At 36.8% G+C, this 13,007-nt stretch overlaps 2 protein-coding genes across 2 annotated transcripts; both read left to right on the top strand.

Moving 5' to 3' along the window:
- The first annotated feature begins 197 nt into the window (after positions 1-197).
- LOC114719115 (uncharacterized) lies at positions 198-1,024 on the top strand. Its single transcript, XM_028904573.1, has one exon. It carries the CDS (start codon positions 340-342, stop codon positions 838-840), a length of 501 nt encoding a protein of 166 aa, XP_028760406.1. The 5' UTR covers positions 198-339; the 3' UTR covers positions 841-1,024.
- Positions 1,025-3,261: 2,237 nt separating this feature from the next.
- On the top strand, positions 3,262-6,929 carry LOC114719088 (proline-rich receptor-like protein kinase PERK4). The gene is made up of 8 exons (XM_028904539.1): positions 3,262-3,808; positions 5,003-5,563; positions 5,649-5,735; positions 5,818-5,888; positions 5,983-6,059; positions 6,196-6,340; positions 6,489-6,650; positions 6,720-6,929. The coding sequence occupies exons 1-8, from the start codon at positions 3,262-3,264 to the stop codon at positions 6,927-6,929; spliced, it is 1,860 nt and encodes a 619-aa protein (XP_028760372.1).
- The last annotated feature ends 6,078 nt before the right edge of the window (positions 6,930-13,007 follow it).

Raw genomic sequence — 13,007 nt, 5'->3', positions numbered from 1 at the left:
AATTTGTTTCCAGTTTATTTTTGATAAACTAATTCCGTCCATTAAATGTACCGGATATGGTTATCAAGTTAAAGTTTCTCAATTAATTTGTATGAAATTAATTACGTTAATCACTTTTGAGAGAAATAATGGGAATTTCAGGTCAGTAATTGCAGTCACGACTCGCGACTCTTAAAATAAAACTCGTTTCATCAATGTGCAGATGGGGTATCGCCGAAAACTTGGAAAGTGAAGGTGGTCCGCCCAATCTCAGCCACCAAATCAAAGTAAAATCTTGGAATCTGCTTCTACTGTCTATCAGGTCAAGGAACGAGGTAAGTTCAATCTTCAGAGTTCAACATGCAGGCCTCAAGGATGTTACTACTCTCTCCAGCACCCTCCTCCATTACACGAATGGGCCATTTCAGCTCCCCACCGTCACTTGCTTTCCGAAAGCCAAGAGCCAAGATCAGGGCAATGGCAAAGGAGGACAGCGAAGCCGGCGGCGGGGGCGTAGTGGAGAAAGCGGCCATAGCCGGAGGACTGATATCGACGCCAGTCATCGCATGGTCTCTCTTCACGCTCAAAACAACAGGGTGCGGCTTGCCTCCCGGACCGGGCGGCTCGATCGGCGCACTGGAGGGGGTGAGCTACCTGGCGGTGCTGGGGATAGTTGGGTGGTCAGTATACACGAAGACGAAGACGGGTTCGGGTCTGCCAAACGGACCGTTTGGTTTATTGGGTGCTGTTGAGGGGCTGTCGTATTTGGCGGTGGTGGCCATAGTGGTGGTGTTTGGGTTGCAGTATGTGGAGCAGGGTTACATCCCTGGTCCTCTCCCAGCTGATCAGTGCTTCGGCTAGACTCTACCATTAATTATGGACCACTCCAATTCTATCTTCATCTTGTGGATACGCTTGCCTGTTCTGGTGATCCCCCTCTTTAAATGTAATTCAAATGTACTATCTTCCTTTTCTATCTGAAGGTTCATTAGGTTATTAATTTTTGGTATTATGACCAATCTATAATATTACTTCTGATTCTTAATGTAGAAGCTAGTTGACTAATTTGAGTAGATTAAAAAAAATTTGTTAAATTAGTTATTTATAATAAATATGTGTTACTTTTCTTAAAATATTCTTGCTAATTATATATATATTAGTTAATGGTATTTTTAATATGTGTAAATATTATAAGGACTACTTTTAAAAAAAAAGATACATATAAGAAACAAAGTGAATGGGATGTTTTATATTTAGAATAGAATTAAATATTAAACTAATTAATTCTTTTATATTAAGGACTAGAATTAGTATAATAATATGTTTACATATCACCTAAAATCTTTATTATCTTTACCAAAAAGTCATGAACATTGCAGCTCATATTAAATGTTATGCACATAAATAAATTGAATATAGTTCAAATTTTAATTTTAATCTCACTTTTTTTTTCTGGCGCTTTGGACCTTTGGTAACGTTAGATGATCTATTTTTGGATTACTCCATCCGGTATCCTATGGTAATAGGCATCTTTCAGCCGTGACAACGACCCCAGACTAGTCCGGATTCGGGGGCTTGCAAGGATCCTTTCGGACGGCGCCCCCTGGCGCCTTGGAGTGCTGCGTTCCCACGTTTCAAACCCGAGATCCGTGATTAAACTAGGACAGCCCCAGTCAGCTGACCTAACCCCACGGGGTTAACGTTAGATGATCTATTATGCACAAAAGCCAAAATCATTTTAAGTGGTATTGATAGATATTGATAGTAAGGTTCTCCTCCCTAGTTGTGTCCATTAAAAAAAGGAGAAACCATATTAAAGGTACCTATATTTTTTCTCAATTTTTAATTTGGTACCTATGTGTTTTTTTTCCTTTGATTAAACATTTAATTTTATCTTTTTAATAACATTAGCTCTTATAACTTTGTTCTATTGATATTTTTAGTCTCTACATAAGGATTAATGATGTTAATAGAGCAAAATTAAAGATTTAGTTAAGAATAAAAAACACATAGGTATCAAATTGAAAATTGAAAAAAAGTATAAGTACCTCCAATATGGTTTTCCTTAAAAAAATAAAAAGGGTTCCCCTCCCTGGGATGTACACTCACTTCTCGTCGTTCAACGCCCATGATTGACCAATTGTTTTTCGCATAACTTCAAAAAGTATAAAGTTGGGGATATATATATATATATATATATATATATATATATATGAACTTATATCTTGTATGTGTCGAGTTTAAGATAATTTATACTTGTTGGCAAAAAAAAGAGATAATTTATACTATTGATGTGGCTCGTAAATATTTACATTTTTCTATAAATTTTATGTTTCATGTGGATAGATTATTAAAAAAGATAATGACCGAGCCAAGCAAGTAAATTTGTTCACCCTTAGCTTCAATGAAAATCAAAGCAAATTCAATCTTTTTCTGTTATTAACAAATTATAGGTCAATTTTATAATAAAGTCCCCTAGCTGTTTAATCCTGCAATAATATGAAAAGATTACATATAAAATTAATTGACCATCTACAAAATATCGACAAATTATATCAATTAAAATCACAGCTATTTAATTAAACAAAATCTGATTATATTTCAAACACGACGAGAGCTCTTCTCTAATTTACAAGTTGACAATTTGTAGACCATTCGAATTAATTTTACATTTTGCTGGAAAGCAATATAATTTTATTAGGCGGGCTAATATGTAATTGTCGTAATGGATGGCACTATTAAAGAAAAATATGAAATTATGGGTGGACATTGTATAACTACAGACATAAGGAAACGAATACCATGAAAAAATTGGCAAAAATCTGTAACGGAATCGAACTAAGGTTAAGGTGGCAGAGACAAAATTCCTCCTTTGTAGGAGACCATTGAGGAATGACATGAACAGTCAAGTTTGATGAAATCATATCAGGCAACAAGTTTTCCTTTTCTTTCTTTTGAGAACTCCTTCATTTCTCCACACAGGTATCTTCCCCCTCTTCCTCCAAATACTCTTCATCATTTCTTCCAACAAATAACTATATACGTGCAATTAATCAAAATTCCTCATTTAATTATCTGATTTATAGGCTAATTGTTTCTGTGCCCATCTATCTAAATCGGAATTCATATAAATTCTTTGTCATTTTATTGTACTTGGTCAGGGTTCTCGGTGTTTGTGAGAGGAGCAGCTAGGGGAAAGGTGGAGCTTCCGGCGACGTGTAAACATTTGGCCGGAATTCTCATCAAATTCTTCATGTTCTGAATCAAAAGAATATAAATATAATGTCTTCCTCGTCCCCTGACACTGCTCCATCTTCAGATTCTGATTATAATGATAATGGAGATTCATCGCAAAGCCCTCCACCACCCCCACCACCAGACCAGCAGAGCGCAGATCCTAATGACGATCCATTTGCAACTTCACCGCCACCACCTAACCAGAACTCTTCGGGTTCCCACGATAATAGTTCCGGTTCTGGTTCGTCGAACCAAGGCTCTTCTGGTGGCAAATCTCAATCTCCATCTTCAAGTCCTTCATCGAACAATAATGGTAAATCGTCGAATTCCAGTTCATCCTCCTCTGAATCGTCACCGTCAACGCCTAATTTAACACCAAAATCTTCCGGCGGGAAGTCACCTCCGGCAATATCCGAATCCAGCGAAAAGAGCAGCGGCGGCAAGAGTGACGACAGTAGAGCAATCATAGGAGCCGCCGTTGGAGTAGGGTTTGTTCTTCTGATAATGATCATCGTCTGTATCATTTGCTGCAGAAGGAAGAAGCGAAAGCATAGGTATTACTATAGCGACGAAGGCAAACCCGGCAAATCTGGTATGCTTTTCGTTTCATTCATTGAATCCTTGAAACCATTTTGTTTTAGTTGCTTTTCATCACAAAGCTTGTGCATGGAGATGTGCGCCCTCACTCCTCCACGTACAAGTCATGCATAATTGCATACTATTTGTGATTAAATTACTACACACACACACACACACACACGATCGATTTATGAGTTATACGACAAAACAACAATGTCCAATAAATTTACTACGTTGTAATATTAATTTATAGACTTACGTTACTGATTTTCATGGTTTGTTTTATGGCCTTAATTAGTTTACATGGCTTGTTAAACTACCCATATGCTGCAATTCATGGAGCATATTCAGTGGTTAAGTTCATGTTATCGATCAAACTATATATATATATATATCAGCAACGTTAATTCGCATACTTTGCTCATATGGTCTTAATTAATTTACATGGTTTGTTAATATGCCACAATTTAAGGAGCATGTTCAACGCTTAGGTTCATGTTCTCGATCAAACTACATACGTGTGTGCGTATATTTATCAGTGACATTAATTTAACTCTTTAATAATCCAATACGAAGTGTATAATTTTCAAAATTAAACATCACAAAATCGAAATTTAAAAAGTTCATGCATTATATTATAATTTAAAAAATGACCAACTTTTTTCACTTTTGCTTTGAACAATTCATTTGCTTGAGATTCCCAGACCGGTTTAGTCTAATAAATAAGCCACCACCCTTGACATATGTTGGTGTTCAAATCAGGGTTCCTTTTCTCGGTTCTCTTGCACAAGAATTTCAGGAACTGAGATACTACCACTGGTCCTAGATATAAAAGTTAGTTGATTAATTTGAATAGATTAAAAAAATAAATTAAGCTAGTTATTTGTAACAAATATGTGTTATCTTTATTAAAATATCCTTGCTAATCAAGTGCATTAGTCAAAACTACTATTATTAGAAGGACTATTTTAAAAAAAAGGATAAATATGAGAGATAAAGTGGATTGAGATCTTATATTTAAGATCAAAATAAAACTCAAACGAGATCTTATATTAAGTACAAGAGGTAGTATTTTTTAACTTGCTCTGCTAAAAGCATACTTTGCTCATATGAAATAAATATAAAAAACATTGACTTATATTAAACAATTTCAATATGTTTAGGTCAGCGTAAAATTAGATAATGATTCGAAAACGTAAATGTGCAGGTAGTGGTTATTACAACAGGGGACAGAACCCAAATAACTGGCACCCTGGTGGGAATGACCATGTTGTGAGGATGCAGCAATCACCAGGCATGGGTATGGGTATGGGTATGGGTATGGGCATGGCTCCGGACAGTGGTGGGTGGGGCCCAGTTCCTCCACCTCCTCCACCACACAGCACCGACATGAGTTCCAATTACTCACTGGGGCCGCCACCTCTGCCTCCGCCATCCCCAGGGCTGACTTTTGGGCTGAATTGTGGCACCTTCTCTTTTGAAGACTTGGCTGCCGCGACGGAGGGCTTTGCTGATAAGAATCTGATAGGACAAGGAGGTTTTGGTTACGTGCATAAGGGTGTTTTGCCTAATGGAAAAGAAGTGGCCGTGAAGAGCCTCAAAGCTGGCAGTGGCCAAGGAGAGCGTGAATTCCAAGCTGAGATCGAAATCATTAGTCGTGTTCATCATCGCCATCTCGTGTCCCTCCAGGGCTACTGTATTGCTGGTGGACAACGAATGTTGGTTTATGAATTTGTTCCCAATGAAACTCTTGAGCATCACCTTCATGGTATGGTCTCAATCCAATAATATTTAACTTCGCACTTTCCTTTATTTATGTTTCAAGACTGTTATATATTTGATGGTTTGTGCAGGAAAGGGTTTGCCTACCATGAGTTGGCCTGACAGAATGAGAATTGCAGTAGGATCTGCCAAAGGGCTTGCATACCTTCACGAAGACTGTGAGTTTAATATTTCATATATATGTTTCTGTTTATCTCTCTCTTGTCTTTGGTTTATTAACAAATTATCTACTGCACTCAGGTCACCCTCGAATTATCCACCGTGATATCAAATCTGCCAATGTCCTCCTTGACGATAGCTTCGAAGCTAAGGTATCATTTGAAGCAATATAATCCGGCTTACTAGTTCTATTTACAAATATTTAGCTATACATTAATTGAATCACGAACCTCATGTTAATCACAGGTGGCTGATTTCGGATTGGCTAAGTTGACTACTGATAACAATACTCATGTCTCAACTCGAGTCATGGGAACATTCGGGTATATACAACTATTTCTGCCATAAATGCTTGCTCTAACTAGCAGTTTGGTCCAAGAAACTTATTAAATTTTCGACGATGCACACATAGATAATAATTAATGACAGCGTTGCTCAATTCGGATCTGATTAACACAGGTACTTGGCTCCGGAATATGCGTCGAGTGGAAAATTGACTGAGAAGTCAGACGTGTTCTCTTTCGGAGTGATGTTACTAGAACTCATAACGGGGAAGCGACCTATAGATATCCAAAACATGATGGACGATAGTTTAGTAGACTGGGTTAGTGCTGTTTTCCAACCAAAACTCGTAACATACAGTTTCTACGTGTTTATTATCCAGAGTTTCATCTAAAAATGTCCATTTGAGTTTTAATTAGCCTTTTGGTGGCTACATATATATATGATGTATATGTGTGTGTGTGGATTAGGCTCGACCACTGCTGGCAAAAGGGCTGGAGGATGGAAACTTTGAGGAGCTGGTGGATCCGTTCTTGGAAGGCAATTACAATAACCAGGAATTGTCTCGTATTGCTGCCTGTGCTTCTGCCAGCATTCGTCATTCCGGCAAGAAACGTCCTAAAATGAGCCAGGTACGAAATTGTAGCTAAGGTGTCCCTGAAATTACTTGAGTACGTAAAAACCCATGCAAAAACATGCAGATCGTAAGAGCACTGGAAGGAGACGTGTCATTGGAAGACTTGAACGATGCAAAGGCCGGGCATGGCCACCTTCTGGCATCTTCATCCAGCTCAGAGTACGATTCGAGTGCGTATCAGGCTGATATGAAGAGGTTCAGACAGATAGCTCTGGCCAGCCAGGAATTCGGAAGCAGTGAATCAAGTGGTGAGATTCCAAAGCAACGTCTTTAGGGTACTCCAAAATTCATAATTAAAAAGGCTATTTGAATCGATGACCTTCGTGTCCTCTCGTCACACGTAGCCCTTTTGCTCATGCATGGACAAAGATGAGATCCAGCCATTGCTTCAAGAGAACGCGCTTCAGAGAAAAAGATTCTTTAGTGGACTGTGTTTATTTAAATAAATTAAACTAATACCATTAAAAAGAATTAATCATTTGAAAATTGCCACATTTGTCGTCAATTGAGGAATTGATCGATCGCCTGATCATGATTATGATTTACTTCATTGAATTGATTAATTACATTCTTTTAAGTAGACACAATCTACCCAAGAATTTTTTTTGCTTCCTTTTCATTTTTGTGCTCTGACGGAAGATCTTGTACCATCAAAACACCGATCAATGTGACCTAATTTTGTTCAATCACTACTGGTTTGTGTTTTATAATATAATGATTTGTGTTATTGTATATTTATGAACATTCTTTGGATTGATGAAGGCGTGATGGATATTCTTTAATTCTTTGTTTTTCTTTTGGAATTTGAATTTTTTTTTCATAATTCATTCTATAATGGAACATTACAAATTATTGGCTGTAGAAATATAAAATGTTTGATCCTTCATAACAACAGACATGGGTTCAGTTTTATCCATATTTTCTATTAAAATTTTGAATGCCAATGGCATTGTTCAGTTCGACTCGTAGATGATCTGAACTGAAGTGTTTGATTAATATATAGAAGCTGAATTAATCCATGTATATATAGCCCCTTTCATGAAGAGAATTAAACTTCTGATATATAATTAATTATAAATTAACATATCAATATAAAAAATATCAAACATCAGTTTGTCCGATTCCAAGATAACGTAAGGGAAATGAGTTTAGGTAGTGGTTAATAATACTCCTCTAATTCTAAATATAAAACTCTTATACTATAGTGTATAAAGGTTTTATATTTAGAACCGGTATATGTGAAGGTTAACTTCTTTAGATGCTTAAAAATATTAAATTTCCAACATCATCTCAAAGCTATACCCTATAAGAAGTTCTAATATATGCAATTTTGTTGTTGTGTCTTTATTCACCAATTTTAATATAACAACGAGGTTGATTGACAAACAAACTGGTCGTTCAAATTTCCACATGCAATTTCACCAACAAAAAACAAAAAATCCACATGCAAGAAGTCTTTGATTTCTTGAACTTCGATCATGTTTTGTCCTTACAAATCTTATAATATTTGGTATCAAGTTCTACTTCTTTTTTTTTTTTTGGCCAATTGTTCTACTTCATATATGAATATATAATAATAGTAGTATTTTTTTCAAATAAATGTATAAGTTTACAATTAACATATGCAATTTTTACACATATAAGAGATAAGACATTAATTACAATCAAGTCTCAGAAACATGACAGTATTTTCACAAATTTAGAGCTTTTTTCAACCAAAAAAAAAGGCAAACAAACAAATAAATAAAATTTTAATAATCTAAAATGTTCGACTTTTGGGAGTTCTTCTGCCGGTGCCGACGCTCACAAATTGCTAGTTCTTCGGCTAATTCACCCGCTCGAGCCCAAGATCTTATTCGTATTTGCGAATCGTGGTTGGCCATCACAAATCGCAGGCCACAACCTGTTTCTCCTTATATAAGTGGATTTTCGGTATGGTTTGCCCCCAGATTAGTGAGCTTGCAAGGCTTGACACCGTTCCAATTTCCAGTTTTTTTCCTTGTCTTCGAAGTTTCTGATTGGAAGTGAAGGATAGGGTAGACCTGTGGCCCTGGAAATGATAACCCGATCAAAACTTGTCGAGCAGCTCAGAGATTACCAGATCCGATCCCAGCACAAGTGCTCTGCTCTCACTGTCTTCTCTCCCAAACCCCATATCAATACTCGGTACCATTTCGAACTTGACTACCATTTTTCTCTGGTTTTAGGTTTGTAATTAGATTAGATGGCAGGGAAAGCCCTCATTTGGCTCTGCCTTCGTAGAGGTGGGAGATGGCATTTTGAACTATAGCTTTGCTCGCTCTTCAAGTTTTTGTATTTTATCGAACATGTTTCATGTACTGATTAGTTCTATCTGCGTATTTAGTTGTTCAATAATTGAAAATTTTGGCATATGCTGGTTAGGATCACCTTGAGAGCTTATTTTGTGTCATTTGCAAGTTGTGATTGAGGAGCATGTCCTAAGAGCTGAGTTGGGTCATTAAATCTATTTCCATTGGAGACACTTTTTTGTCAACTTTATTTTCACAACGAGCAGTGCATGGTTCAATCCGAAGAATTTATGACCCTGTCAAATCTGTGTTTACCAGTTTCTCCCTTGTGGAATTGAACACATGGTCTTGATCTAACATCAATTGTCAAGTACAAGCACTTGCCAAATGCTGAGTTGAAAGAGTTGGCCAGCCTCTTATCTTTCTACAGTTTTACCACTTACATCCTTATGTTCTAAGTACAAATCCAGACCTTACTTTGACACCACTCCAACGGATTAATGGCAAGCCAAGTGTGAGGTGGTGAACACAGTTGAACCTGAATTTCCCAACAGTCTATGGTTATGCCTATGCAGTTTGAACCCATGACTTCATACTAACGCTAATATTCATTAGGATAAAGTGCTTACAATTGGATCAGAAGTTATAGCTGTAAACAGGGTGTAACTATTTTCCTAATCAATTATTGAGCATCTGTCAAGCATTATCCTGACAATCAAACATTATGTTTCAAACTTGAAGGAGCTTGTTGAACATGTCCATGCCTTGATTTGCCAACATTTCTTCTGAATGAACATGGCCATTGTGCCTAGGATGTGCACTTTTGTCAACTGTACCATAGATTTGGGATTTTTACTTTCAAAACTGATGCTTGGATGTTTTGTGGGCTCTGCTCATTAGATGTTTTGTGAAGGATTTCCCCCTTGTTTGTCTAGAAGTATAAGTAGCAGAAGGGGAGATTGATACAAACAAAGCCCAAATTTTGTTCATTGATGCTTTTATGGATTATGTTTTTATTGATCAACTGTTGTTGGCAATGATGGGAAGGAAAACACAATGTACCTCACCTCCTCTCTGCTTTTTTTTTTTTTTTAAAGATAGACTTTTTGGTTTTTGCTTATATGATTTCTGGATGGCTAAGTGCGTTGTATATTTCCAGGACCTAAGACTCTAACGATCAAACTGTATATTAGAGACGTAGCTGAGAGTGAGCTGGTCCTCGTCACAAAAAGCTGTTGGAAAAAAAAAGTCTAAGATTTAAAGTTTGAAACCTTATTGCAGCCCTTAGGGATCTATAGACGCGCATCATGTGGGTATATGGGTGACAGCATGCTAGTTTCTAACATCATAATAATGATAATGATAAAACATTGTTTATATTGAGCACTATACTTAGAACTATAAGTGATGTTACTGTTCATGTATAGAGAATATAACATTGGATGGAAGACAAGGGATGCATACATTCAATCAGTTTCCGGCCTGGGTATCAATTGCCATGTTATATATAGTCATCAGTTTGCAAGAGAATGTCAAAAATAATTAGAACTAAGGTTTACTTTGTGTGTGTGTGAACTAGAAAGTATAACGGATCATGAGCCATTCAAGATGCATAAATATGTTAGTAGTATTTGTGACTCTTGATTATCGATCTGCTTGTGAGATACTTGAATTCAGTTCATGAAAAGCTTGAAATCGGTTCATCTTATTTAACAAATGCATGAATTTGAAGAAGATATTAAGCAAAACGTAACTCAGGAGCCAAGCTTTAGAGTTGCTGACCAGCTCATTAAGTTTAGAAATACTTTTGCAGGCCTTTGTTATCCATTCAATGGTACATGATATCTATAGAACTATTTGTAACTGCTTGAGCTGGGCCTAATCACACATTTTAGACCAGAGTGCCAGGCTTGACATGCCGTTGAGAACGGGCATGAACTTATCAGTATTCGGATTGGACAAAACAGCCAAAATCCTTTTTATTTTTTTTATTTTTTGGGTGTTGAGGAGGATAAATTATGGTCCTTTAAAAGGCTTACCAAGACTCTCTTCAAAAATGTGCTTAATTCTTGTGAGTCTAAATATTATTTTTTGTTCATTCTTGAAGATCTGTCATTATTCTTGCAGCATATGAAACCCTTAAATCACTTTTCTGGCCCTTGATGCTGAAATGAGGATGTGGTTCTCATATATGGAGAGTTGGACGAATTTAAATATTAGATGCATATAAGCATTGCAGCCTTAAAGCTGAGCTAAATGGATGCTAATTTAGGGTGATATGGAAATAAGATACACAGAACAATTCCCACTAGGTGGGTTTGGCTATATGGATTGCACCTATTGTGCTCGGAAATAAGATACATAACGACCAAAAATTTATTTGGGCAGACTTACTGATAAATAACCAACTTCAGTGGGAGATTGACGATATTTAACCAGTGAGCACAGCCTAGCCACCTAGCACACACAGAAAGCAATAAACATAAGACAAAATGAATCACAGGCCTCACCCTACGCTAGCATTCAAGAAGCCAACACTCTCCTCACAGAACTCTCCATCCCCCCCCCCCCCAAAAAAAAAAAAATACCCTCACTTGCACCCACACCAACATTGCATGTCAGAATTCCTTACATTGCCCCCCCTGCCAGCTAACCACTCTTATTTGTCACTTTCTTCCTACCATAAACTTGACTCTCACACCAGGCCCACCGTTAGATTCAAGATACATTACCAATTCCGGACCTATTAATATCCTTTGCAAGTTGTTTCTAGGACAAGCTGCATTGTCATTGATCGGATGTAATATTTTTCACTGGCAACTTGGGCTGACAGTGCCTTCTTCCCTTCTCCTGTCGTTCTATTTTAATTTGATAGTCTAGAGTGTAATTTTATCAAGGGCAATGTAATTGCAGATGTAATTATAATTTATATTTGTATTTTCATCTTGCAGGGTTGATGTTGCTGTGGCAATTATTTTTGCCTTGTTATTCTGCATCCTTTCGGTGTTTGCCTGTGTAACCCTTTACTTCAAGCGCTTTTGGATTTTCTTCGTTGTGGTATGCCTCAGTATATCACTTTTTATACGCCTAAAAGTCTCTAGGCAATCATTGGCGAGAAAGAGAGAAAGAAGACTGCCATTGTCCATATGAACATTTATCGTGATGATATCTAGCATAACACGCCTTGGTAGGCCAACAAGGACTTATTGATGGCTTTTAATTAACTTGGTCGTTCATGGATGTTTCAGCAGACAGTACTAGTTAGAAGTTAGAACAAAAAAGACATTTTGCCTGACACTTTTTAAGAGATGATATTCAGTTTCAGAATCTGTATACCCAAGTGAGTTCGTGTTTCACTTTTTCTCAAATGTATAGATTATACAGTTGAGCGCAGTCAACAGCCACAAGGTTTCTGTCCTTCCCCCCCCCCCCTCCTTTTCTTGGATCAGCTTGTAAATCTTCTCAACGAATTCAGGCCAAGATTTTCTGTAATTTAGATATGTCTTATATACTTGATCATGGACAGTTTAGAGCTTTATAACTCTTCTTTGCACAAAGCTTAAGTTTGTGTAATGTCGGATATGAATAATTTGAAATGACTAGATGATAGGAAAGTCCCTTCTGACTTTTGTAGGCGAGCTGGTTAGGATAATATTGTCAAGTCACTGCAACTTTTATTCTATAATTAATTTTTTTCTCCTTGTAGTTTTAACTTATTTGTAATTCAGTTCTTATACTTCAACTTGGTGTAACCTAGTCCCGATAGTTTTGACTTGGTTGTGACTCAGTCCTTGGCTTTGATTCACTACAACTCAGTCCCTATAGTTTTAGCTATTTTATAATTTAGTTCCTGCCTTTATTAGATATATAATTTTATTTTTCTAAAATACAAGGATTAAATTATAAAATGATTAAAACTATGAGGACTGAGTTGCAGTGAATCAAAGTTTAAGAATCGAGTCATAGCCAAGTTAAAATAACAACAACTGAGTTGCATCGAATCAAAGTATAGGGACTGAATTACAAACAAGTCAAAACTATAAGAACCAAAAGAGTAATTTTTCCTTTATGATACGGTCAAG

The sequence above is a fragment of the Neltuma alba genome, unplaced genomic scaffold (genome assembly GCF_004799145.2).
Source record: "Neltuma alba isolate B1F8T4 unplaced genomic scaffold, ASM479914v2 tig00011893_pilon, whole genome shotgun sequence".
Lineage (NCBI taxonomy): Eukaryota > Viridiplantae > Streptophyta > Magnoliopsida > Fabales > Fabaceae > Neltuma > Neltuma alba.
The sequence above is the reverse complement of the archived record's forward strand: the minus strand, read 5'-3'. Positions and strand labels throughout refer to the sequence as shown.

What these genes read in the sequence shown, in the direction of transcription:
- LOC114719115 (XM_028904573.1), top strand. Translation starts at nt 340, where the DNA reads ATGCAGGCCTCAAGGATGTTACTACTCTCTCCAGCACCCTCCTCCATT.
- LOC114719088 (XM_028904539.1), top strand. Translation starts at nt 3,262, where the DNA reads ATGTCTTCCTCGTCCCCTGACACTGCTCCATCTTCAGATTCTGATTAT. An exon ending in TCTTGAGCATCACCTTCATG is followed by an intron (nt 5,564 to 5,648) that starts GTATGGTCTCAA and finishes TGGTTTGTGCAG; the next exon opens with GAAAGGGTTTGCCTACCATG. An exon ending in ACGATAGCTTCGAAGCTAAG is followed by an intron (nt 5,889 to 5,982) that starts GTATCATTTGAA and finishes TGTTAATCACAG; the next exon opens with GTGGCTGATTTCGGATTGGC.